This window comes from Taurulus bubalis (genome assembly GCF_910589615.1).
Source record: "Taurulus bubalis genome assembly, chromosome: 10".
In the NCBI taxonomy this organism is placed as follows: Eukaryota; Metazoa; Chordata; class Actinopteri; order Perciformes; family Cottidae; genus Taurulus; species Taurulus bubalis.
Genome location: NC_136598.1, coordinates 4,207,989 through 4,219,166, shown reverse-complemented (window position 1 = coordinate 4,219,166; position 11,178 = coordinate 4,207,989). Strand labels below are relative to the sequence as shown.

The window sequence follows — 11,178 nt, the reverse complement described above, 5'->3', positions numbered from 1 at the left end:
TAGACTGACACCCAGCGTCAGTTTGAGATAACTGACGCTGGTCTCCTCTGATCCACTTTAAATGAAAACAGCTTCCCGGATTCAACAGAGAAGTGTACAATAGTAAAAAGTCCTGAACTAAAGTCCTGGTTCTTCCGGTATAGAAGCTTCCTTTCGAAACTAGTCGCCTCTCTCTGGCCTCTCTGGACGATAACGATGAATGATGACACATCAGGAGATCAAAGAGGCTGTTGGCACCGTGTCATTACTCCGACTCCAGCTCTCCACGCCCCCCGGCGCTCTGCATACCTTTCCGGGCAGGACAGAGCCGGGGAGGCGCTTCAAGGGTCCCTCGCTGGCTGCGGTGGGTGCGCGCTTTGATCTGTATTTAAGCACCGGCTGCCCAAGCCGCACTTTGCAGAACATTTTGACTGCGGATTCACTGACAGCATGGAGACTGACAAGGAGGCACCTCTGGGCTCCATCGGGAACCCGATCAAGTTCATGGATCAGGACTTCAAGACTCTCCTGGAAAAATGTCTGAAGTCCGGAAAGCTGTTTGCTGATCCAACGTTTCCAGCCGAGCAGACGTCCATCGGTACATCGGAAGATCCGGATCCAGAGAAGGCGATCAAGTGGCAACGACCCAAGGTAGACAGAGTCGTGCATGCGTGTAACGTGCCAGATGTTGTCGGGCGTTTTTGGTCTTTATACAAACATTTGACAGAACAATTTAAATGGTTTAATAATCAATAATCTTGTCATGGTACTGTACAGCTTCCACATACGTCCAAAACATAAAAAATGCATATTTAAAGCATATTCTGCAGGCATACCAACATTTAGTTGGCTGCACAATAAAGTGATGTGAAATGTATTTCCTTCTTATTGGCATTGCTTCTTCCCAGGAACTCTTATCAACAGTGTTTGCAGAGTTGTAGACGGCCGATAGTGATTTAAAGCAGGTGTGATTCAGGTCTGACGAAGCAGTTTTCTTAAGAGGCAAAGTTAGTAACACACATAACACAAGTATCTCTGAGCCAAAAGGGTAGATCTTTGAGGGTAAAAACTGTGCTCAGTCACATATTACATATTACCTCAACTAATATATTACTTTGACAAAGTGTGTAAACGGCATGAAGAAGATTTAAGACTTTAAGAGGATACTATGAATTTGGCTGTAACAAACGATTCTTTTTTATTATTATTTTGTAATTTTTTGTAAATTAGACATCATCATATCATAAAATGTTTTGTTTTATCCAAACCCCCAAGTTCAGTTTAATATCACAAATAAAACCAGCAGATATTCACACTTTGTGAACTGGTGATATTTTTGTAGTTTTTGCTAAAAGAAGGATTTTAAATATTATTCCCAAATGTAAGCTAATCATCTCACCTTTTCTTAAAAGTTCTTCTCTTTTCGCATATACTGGCGTGGTTTGTTGTGTTTGATCATGGTGTGCTCACATTGTCCTCCTGCTCCATCTCTGCAGGAAATCAGCGAGAACGCTGTGTTTGTGGAGGGCACGACTGGCACCACTGACATCTGTCAGGGCCAACTGGGTGAGTATCAGGAAAACCTCAACTTCAAGATGAGCCCACTGCTCATCTAATCTCCCAGAGGAATGAGACAATGGGATGTGGGTCGTGCTGAATTGTCTTAAACTGTTATTGCAAAACATGCTGGAAAGGTTAAAGCCACATAACCAAAAGCTGCATAAGCCCTGCCCATTATTCAGGTTGTTTCTATTTATTTCAGTGAAATGCAGTGACTTCATAACATGATGTCAGCACCACAGAGCCTCAGGGACCAAACTTCAAACACACAGTCAGAGGGAAAGAGGAGTGACACTGTTCCTTAACCCCAAATTTGCAGGGGACCAGGCGCCATCACGGCTCTGTCTTTAACGGCCCACAGACTGTTCAAATCTGGGTTGTTCAGGGTGTTTCTGGTTTGTGGTGAAATAAAACAATGTTTTCTTCACAACAGCAAGCTTTCCTTCTTTCTCTGGGATTTATTACATTGTTGATTTACGTAGTTAAGTGCAGATAAGTTGCTTGGATCAATACCAATCTTCTTGTTCTTCTATACTCTTGTTCTTCTTGTAATTATTCTCCTTCTTGTTCTTGTTCTTGTTCTTCCATGAGTTTTATTTTCTCATTCAAACTATCCCAGAATGTTTTACTGCAACGTCTCCAGAGAAACAACATAGAACAGGTGTCTGCTGGAGGAATGTGGCTTATTATAGAGAGAGAGAGCTTCACCTGCCTTAAAAGCATTCATTACAAAACACTAATAATCGTTTAAGATGTATCTGTACCAGCTTCATGTGTTCATGTGTTTCTCTGTGTTTATTAGGTAACTGTTGGCTGCTAGCCGCCCTGTCCTGTCTCACCATGCACCCCAAACTCTTTGTGAAGGTGGTTCCACCCAACCAGAGCCTGTCCAAGCCTTACGCAGGGATCTTCCATTTTAGGGTATGTGTTAAACACTGAACTTAAGCACATTATGGACATTTGATTCATACACCTAATTCACACATGCTTATTTTATGTTTCTTCATGTACGAAAAAACTGATTCTCAGTCTCTGGAGAATGATCTGATTGGGCAATATTCAGTGAGATGCGTATTGCTTTAGTTGTTGTGCCGTCACAGCTGTGGTATTTAATGAATGGATCAAACAGGTATCAACTCATCTTGCAGTCATCACTGCATGATGGTCTCACACGTAAGAAGAAGAGACAAACATGAAACCTCATCTGTATCTCCTGATTAGAAACAGTGATTCTAAACTAGAGAGTTCATCATACTCAAGCTGTGACCGGCACAGATCAATAAATGATCACGCTGTTAGACGTATCAATCGTGTCAAAGCAAACAGTTAGAAATAGATCTTTTTTGACAGCTTCTGCTGAGTGATTCTTTTGCCCTGGAGCGTTTGACCTGTAGAGACTGTTAGGGAGAATGTGACTGGAAACTCATTTCTCCATGTCTGGCTGACGGGAGAGCAGTCCAGACATGTATGTAGGGACTTCCCTTAGGACACACACACACACACACACACACACACACACACGCACACACACAAGCTATGGTAGGCCAGTCTCTGAAAAGTCAGATATTTCTCTCAGGAGTAGGTGGAGACCAAAAACAAAGCTTAAAGAGAGTTAGTATTGGACTTCATTAAGTGGACACAAACAACAATCCACAAAAAAAAGTTTGTCCTCGTTACGTTATATTTCCTCCTGATTCATTACTTCCAGTTCTGCCTCTCTGTTCTCACCACCCCTGTCCCTGTGTGTCCGTGTGCAGTTCTGGCAGTATGGTGAGTGGGTGGAGGTGGTTGTGGACGACAGGCTGCCAGTACGCGAAGGCCGTCTGCTCTTCAGCTACTCTCACACTCGCCACGAGTATTGGAGCGCCCTGGTGGAGAAAGCCTATGCCAAGTCAGTTTTCACTATCAAGCATATGTTTCTGGGTTGTAATGTCTGAGAACACCCTTTTTCTGTGTGTGTGTGTGTGTGTGTGTGTGTGTGTGTGTAGCTACAGTGATTGGACAAGAATACCAAGAATACACTTTCTCACCTCATCTTCTGCAGGTTAGTTGGATGCTACGGAAGCCTGAAGGGCGGCAACATTTCAGAGGGGATGGAGGATTTCACAGGAGGAATCGCATACTCGCTGCAGGTCTCATCTCGTACCCCTCGAGTCCTCTGGAGGTCTCTGACAGCCGCCCTGTCTCGAGGCAGCCTGCTCAGCTGCTTCAGCCAGGTACGTACACACCTCCAGAGGTTCACACCACACAGCTGGATACTTTAGAAACACTTGAGTTCCTCTCCTTGTCTCCACAGGCCAGCAGCTACCGCGAGGTTGGAAAAGTGACGGGAGACGGGCTGATAAAGGGCCACGCTTACGCCATCACCGACACCGACAAGGCTAGTATGACACAGAGACGACACTGCAGCGCTGAGCTTCTGTCGTTGTTTATTGTTGCATCGTTATCATTACGTAGTTTAGTGGGCTTTCTGTTACTGCAATGGTAATTTTCTCCCCAAAGACCGTAATCTAATATCAGACCACTCAGATCAATTCATCACATACAGTTTAATCGAATCTATTCTCATTCAAATAATCTCAACTAATGTCATTTTATTTGATCTAATATAATCCCATCTCATCATGCGATACCATTTTATCTCATCTGTTTCACTGTAATTAAAAAATAGAATCAAATTGAAAATCATCTCAGTGAAATTAAAATCTCATCATCCATCCCTGACCTGATCTCTATCTGATCATATTTCTTCAGTGAGAAAAATAAATCTTTTTGTCGTATACATTTTTCGAGAACTTCAAAGATGTGCAGTGTTTGTTTGAAAGTTGTGAGTGAAACTTTACTTTATTGAAACATTACTCGTGTATTCGTTTCTCTTCTCTTCACTTTTCAGCTAACAAAAGCGTTGGATGAGATTTTGTTGCTGAAGCTGAGGAACCCCTGGGGCTTTGTTGAATATCGCGGACCCTGGAGTGACAAGTGAGGAAGCCTCCTGCTTGTGCACATTGTATACCGGGGAGAGAGAGAGCACACTCACTCGGTTTCTCTTTGTATATGTGTGACTGCAGGAGTAAAGAGTGGGATGGTGTGGCCAAAGCAGAGAAGGAAAGAATTGAGCTGAAAAAGGTTGAAGATGGAGAGTTCTGGTACGTGCTAAAAGACACAAACTTAGAGAACGAGTGTACATATATTCCTTTTATTTCTCATACGTCCATATAGCAAAAACAGACACTTGTAAATAAAATTCCTCAGCACAGCATGGAAAGTGGGAACATTACGAGTCACAAACTTGTGACTTGCACTTGTCCATCTGGGAAGCTTGAGTAAGATTCTGAAAGCATCATTAAATGTACAGATTCCTTATTTTCGGAAAAGTACTAATACCACACTGTGAGAATGCTCCATTACAAGTAATTGTCCTGCAAAATTACCTGTAAAATTGTACTTAATGTATGCAAGTATAATCAGCTAAATCGTGAAGTACATAAACGTAAAACATACTCATTCTGTCAATTATTTAGATATATCTTATTTGATGATCCTAGATTAATATTACTGCTGTATTAATGTCATATTTCACTGCTGTAGATGTCTTTTACTCCTTTATTTAAGGTTGGCTATAGTAAATACAGCAAGGCATCAAATTCTCTAAAACCATTCTGTTTGTCCGGTGAGAACCTTTTATCTCTTAATTAAAGGTTCATGAGCTCAGAAACAGCCCTGTTTTCAGTTTTGTGACGATGGATTTTTCAGCTGATCCAAATAGTTTATTTAAATAGTAAAAAGTGCAATATTTGCCTCTGAGAGGAAGTAGAATGAAGCTGCATGAAATGGAAATACACGTTGATTAAATGTGTACTCGCAGCACTAGAGTAAACACTGCCTCTCACATTCAATAAGCTCTCTGATGTAAATGACCTCTAGGATCAGTGCGGAGGACTTCAGCAGCCTGTTTGACGTTGTGGAGCTCTGCAGTGTGAATCCTGATTCTCTTGTGGAAAGCTCACCTGCCTCTCCCTCCTCTACCTGGACCATCAGTGAACATGAAGGATTCTGGGTATCGGGGAGCTCTGCTGGTGGTAGCCGCAAATACAACCGTATGTTTATGAATGTGTACTTGCACGAATATGGATTCAAAACCTCACCTGGATCATTTAATTATTCATCATGCTGTATTCCTTATAGGATCCTTTTGGAAGAATCCTCAGTTCCAATTGGTTCTCGCAGAGCAGGACCAGTTGGAAGAGGACGATGAGGATGAGGATGAGGAAGATGACGAGGATGATGAGGAGATAACCCCAGATGACAAGAAGAGAGCAGAGAAACAGAAGAAGAAGGCCAAACAGTGCACCGTGTTGGTGGAGCTGCTGCAGAAAAACCGCAGGAAGAAGACTAAAGTCCACTTCCTCTACATCGCTTTCCACATCTACAAGGTCACATTTACTTTATCTGTTACTTATTGACATTGTGAGTCTCTGCACCTTTATGTTTGTGAATAAACTCACATCCGTCTTTGTGGTTCTTCTTTTTTGCAGGTTCCTCCTGAGGTGAGTATCTCATGGGCAATAGATTGTACATATTTTATTGCATGCTTAAATTAACATCAGAACAATCTTATATTCTTCATAATGTTTTTGTTTTTTAAGTAAGAACTTATATCTTTCTTCATACAGCTTCAGGGTATGTGTCTGAGCCGCAACTTCTTCATGACAAATCGCCCTGTGGGTCGCTCTGGGAAATATAGGGCTCAGAGGTAAAAGGCCTTCATAAAAGCAGAGTATGTGGTTCTGGTGCTTTTACTTTGGAGGGACTTTACAGAGTGAAACATTTTATATACTGGATTACCGATGCACTGAATCTAGTGCAATCCCAATTTCTATTCATTATATTTGTACCTCACAAACATGTGTCCACACAAAAGCAAGTAATAGTTTTCCAAATAAATGCATAGCTTGATAAGTAATTTCTTTCATCTGGTGAGAAAATTAAAATGGAATAAAATGGAATTTTACTTTATCATCCAAAAATGAATTTGTTCAGAGGTGACAAAAAAAATTGATAATTCGATATACATACAGTTAACACATCAGACAGAGACATGTAAAACGTATTCAAGAGTAACCATTCTTGCTCTGGTGGTGGGAGCTATATTAAACGCATGAATCATGTTGTCTTCATACATAAAGTCATGAACTTTGTGCCACAGGGGTTCGTGGAGGAAGCTGCATCTGGACCCGGGTCACTACATCATCGTGGCGTCCACCTATCGACCCAACCAGCCCGGAGAATTCTTTGTCCGCATTTTCTCCAAGACCGGAAACACTCTGGGGTGAGATGGAGGGAATGTGTAAATGTTAAATGTTATAACAATCCTGTAGGCTCCCTGAATCACCTTCTCCCTCCTCATGTCACCCACACGCCGCTGTACTCACAACATTATACTTCGATGTAGTAGTCTCAACAACAGGCTGGTAAAAGCACCTCTTACGACTTTTGTTACAAAACTGTACTCACTGCACTATAATAATCACCTGTATTATCTTTTTTTTGAGTAACATTTACTCAAGTACTATACTTAAGTACATTTTTGAGGTACTTTCCTAGAGTATTTCCTATTGAATGGACTTAATACTTTAACTATATGTTGCAGTTGTTACAGCTCTACATTGATTCAGCCTTAGTAGTTGCTTTGATTTGACAAACAACACGTGATCAACTTCTAAGTGGTGGTGCTTAATATGTGGTTAATCTGCTCAGGTTGGACTTTACATCAGGTCACTGATAAGAATAATAAAGTTTTTTTTGTTGCACAAAATAAAAAATACTTGCGTCCACAAAATATTAACTTGTGGGCATAACATGTAAAAGAGAAGAAAACTCATAATTTAAGTCTCTAAACTGAACTTTAAGTACATGTTGCTGGTAATACTTAATACTAAAGTAGAATTTTGACTTTTTGTCACATAATTTAAGAGACAATCTGGTGTGAACTTTGTGTTCCAGGACTCAGGACTTCACCTGCTCCTCTGGCTTCCTCCAGGTGAGTTCAGTGGTTTGGTCCCACACGTTAAAACAGCAGCCAATAGCGGCTTAGAATACAATATGTTTATATTTGTTTGGTGTCTTTGTTCCCAACAGGTCATGGCTACTCCTGTCTCTCCAGAGGATCAGATGAGAGTTCAGAAGACTTTTGATGAGGAGGCTGGCGCAGTAAGAAGTCCTCATCATTCTTCTATATTATTTTATTTAACAAAAGTGTAAATGTGGGGCCTTTGGTTTTGATATTTCTTCTTTCTCCCCCTCAGGATGACAGACTGAATGCCAAGGAGCTCATGAAGCTCTTCAACACAGGTTACAATCTCCAGGATATAGGTTTTAGCTGCCTTTGAAATGACAAACCTTGTGATATTTGACTATAAAATACCAGTAATGGCCACTAGATGGGAGCAAAGTAGTGACACATTCCCTCAAAAGTTACCCAGTGGGTCACTGAGGTCAGCAGTCTAGACAGAGGCTCACAGCTGCAGTCAGATAGAGTACATTGAGCTTAGTTAAGTAATACAAGTGGCTGCACTTGTCCTCACCTTCACCTTTCCCTTATATTAATCCAATGTAAACCTTTATTTTCTTACTCTGCATCAATCTGTGCCTTTCTTCCATCACAGCTCTTGAAAAAGATTATCATCTGCCACTAGAAACATGCAGACAGCTCATCTTTGGAGAGGATGTATCCTTTTGTCCACAGTATATTCTTTAATATAACTCACAATCTTGACTCCTTGTATTTCAAGAGTATGTGTTACTCACAAGTGACCATAAACATGCTAGTTTCATATAGTTTCACATTACAAACTGGCATGGGATGTGCATGCTCAGGACAGGACGGCTCTACAGCGTGTGATTAAACAGTTCAGAACATCTCTGGTACCATCTACCGAACATCTGTGATTTTGCTGACGAGAGGTGTTTGCAAAGAGCCCAAAGGATATTCAAAGACAATACCCTGCTTTCATCTGGCAAGAGATACAGAAGCGTCAGACCTCTGAGCAGCTTCTTTCCTCAGGCTGGGAGACTCCTAAATTCACTCACCCTCTACACATATCATCATCATGTATATATCATTTATTGTCATTGTATAACAGGGTTGTACATCAAAATGCAGTTTGCAGTACCATTGTGATATTTGTATGTGTATTTATGGTTCTAGAACTGTCATGTTGATGTACAACCCTGCAATGACAATAAATGAACCTTGTACACTTGTGACCTTGTGAGTTAAGTGAGGCTGATGCTTGCTGATGAAGGGGTTCAAATCCACGGTCATTGTGCCGCCCCACTGTTTTTAGTTCACTTTGCTTCCTCATAACTTTATCGCACTGTCTTCTGTCCTGTTGAGATGTCCTTAACTCTGCTGGCAGACTAAAGGGCGCTGCAGTCTCAGCCGTGAACAAACAGGAACCCTGCTGTCCAGTCTGCGCCATCTGCAGGTGCAGCTCTGTGTGTGTGTGTGTGTGTGTGTGTGTGTGTGTGTGTGTGTGTGTGTGTGTGTGTGTGTGTGCGTGTGTTAAAGATAGAAATAGACGGAGAGTAGAGTAGTGTCATCATTACTTATTCTGGTGCTGCTTCCTTTTTCAGTCCATCTTTATCCAGTTCGATGAGGACTCTTCTGGGACCATGAACCCCTTTGAGCTCAGTGTAGCGCTGGAAGCTGTTGGTATGCACACACACACACACACACCAACACAAACACACACACGCTGCTGGTTACGGCTGTTTGGTCTTCACACCATCGCTCACTCCTTTGTTTCCCAGGGATGCAGTGTGATACGAAGGTAGTCGAGCTGCTGTCTGAGCGCTTTGCATCTGGAGAGCTTCACATGCCCTTCCATGGCTTCGTGTCATGTGTCACCAGGATGCACAAGCTTTTTGGTAACACACACACACACACACACACACACACACACACACACACATATATATATATATATATTTTGAATTCAGGACTTTTATTTCTCACAGAGTATTTAAAAAGTGTTGTTTTGGTACTTTTACTAGGAATGAGTACTTATTCCTTCTTGTTTCCCCTCTTGTCCTCAGCTCTGTATGAATCAGAGACCAGTCAAGAGGTGAAAGACAGAGGAATCAACTTTGTGAGTATCTGACCAAATATACTTTGATTTATGTTCATATGCCAAACTGGACAGGTTTTCTGTTCTTACATTCTGCTCTCTGTTCACCCGTCCCTCTACAGTGGCTGCTTCAGTTCCTGATGGTGTGAAGATGCTTCAGGAAGAGTGTTCCACATTAGACCCTGAGCCACGGCATGCTGTTGATTTTACCCATAGACAACTGTATTTTAAAACAGTTCCTTCATCTGTGCCTTATAATAAAGTAACAGCGGTGGCCTCATGCATGCGATGCTATGTCGTTGTTTTATTCTTGCTTCATCATGTTCATTCTCATTCTTCTGGCTCTATAGCCTTGATAGGCTCAAGGTTCAAGGGTCGGCTTTATTGTCAATATACAATACAGGATTGCACAGTGAAATGCAGTTGTAGCCCACATTACACACACAGAATAGGTATCAATTAGAATAAAACAATAAAATAGAACAAATTACATACAAGTACAAGAAATTAAAATAAAAACTGAATTAATAAACTAAATTATACTATAGAATATATTTTAGAATTTAGAAAGATATACAGTTACGCACATATACATACATGAATTAGTAAAGAGTATGCAGCACCATCACTCATGTAATACTGTTATATTAATCCACATTGTAATAAAAGGGGTTTCGTACTTATGTGAGTTTAATAGAGTCACGACCCGGCTCAGGCGCCGCGACAAAATGCACAAGAGATGCAGCGTTCCAAAACAAAGCGGCTTTATTAGCTAAACAAGGTGGTTGGCAAAACCCAAACTGCCCGAAACATAGACGAAACATAGACAGAACATAGACAGAACATTAGACCGCTGTGGCCTGGCTGGCCTCTCCTGGACCGTGCCCAGCCAGCGAGAGCCACGCCCCATGTCCCAGGCCGAGGGATCCGAGGCAGAGCACCGGGCCCAGGTGCCTCCCGTTAGGTTGATCTCCCCACTCCAGCAGGTGCTTCTTATTAGGGTGATCCCACCACACCTGTTACCTTGAGGAGACAGACAGACAAATAGACAGGCAGACTAGGGGACCGTCACAAATAGTGTCCTTATTCCTTTTGTCATTAACAAGAAAGGGGTTTCAAAACCTAAATAGAGTCCACATTATTACACCTTTTCTCAAAGTAATTATCATTTATCAAGTTGCTCTTTAGAAATTTTGTAATGATTAAAAAGAAATGTGTTTCTAAAAATTAAATGTGAATGAAATGGTAGCCTACACATAACTTTATTTACACAACTTGCAAAATCACTGCAAGCCCAAGAGTTTACTCATCTATGCACACGTGATCATACTCTGGGAAATATCTGCACACACACACAGTCAGAGAGAGCACTGCCCGCCCCGCCGAGGGTGTGAGGTTTATGTCTCAGCAGCGCTGCACGCAGCATCTCTATTCTTATCTCACTGACGCCACGCACAGCGTCAACACACACTCGCCCCCACCTCCACTACGTTCCCTCTCTCCATCCATC

General features: G+C 41.8%; 1 protein-coding gene across 1 annotated transcript; it reads left to right on the top strand.

Moving 5' to 3' along the window:
* Nucleotides 1-429: 429 nt before the first annotated feature.
* Nucleotides 430-9,950, top strand: capn12 (calpain 12; the record flags this gene model as incomplete). Its single annotated transcript, XM_079225153.1, has 21 exons — nucleotides 430-630; nucleotides 1,476-1,545; nucleotides 2,342-2,460; nucleotides 3,297-3,430; nucleotides 3,584-3,755; nucleotides 3,836-3,919; nucleotides 4,433-4,518; nucleotides 4,608-4,685; nucleotides 5,464-5,636; nucleotides 5,725-5,990; nucleotides 6,219-6,292; nucleotides 6,746-6,868; nucleotides 7,543-7,579; nucleotides 7,678-7,749; nucleotides 7,845-7,890; nucleotides 8,205-8,266; nucleotides 8,958-9,026; nucleotides 9,175-9,253; nucleotides 9,352-9,468; nucleotides 9,637-9,689; nucleotides 9,791-9,950. 21 exons carry the CDS (start codon nucleotides 430-432, stop codon nucleotides 9,815-9,817), a joined length of 2,142 nt encoding a protein of 713 aa, XP_079081279.1. The 3' UTR covers nucleotides 9,818-9,950.
* Nucleotides 9,951-11,178: the final 1,228 nt, after the last annotated feature.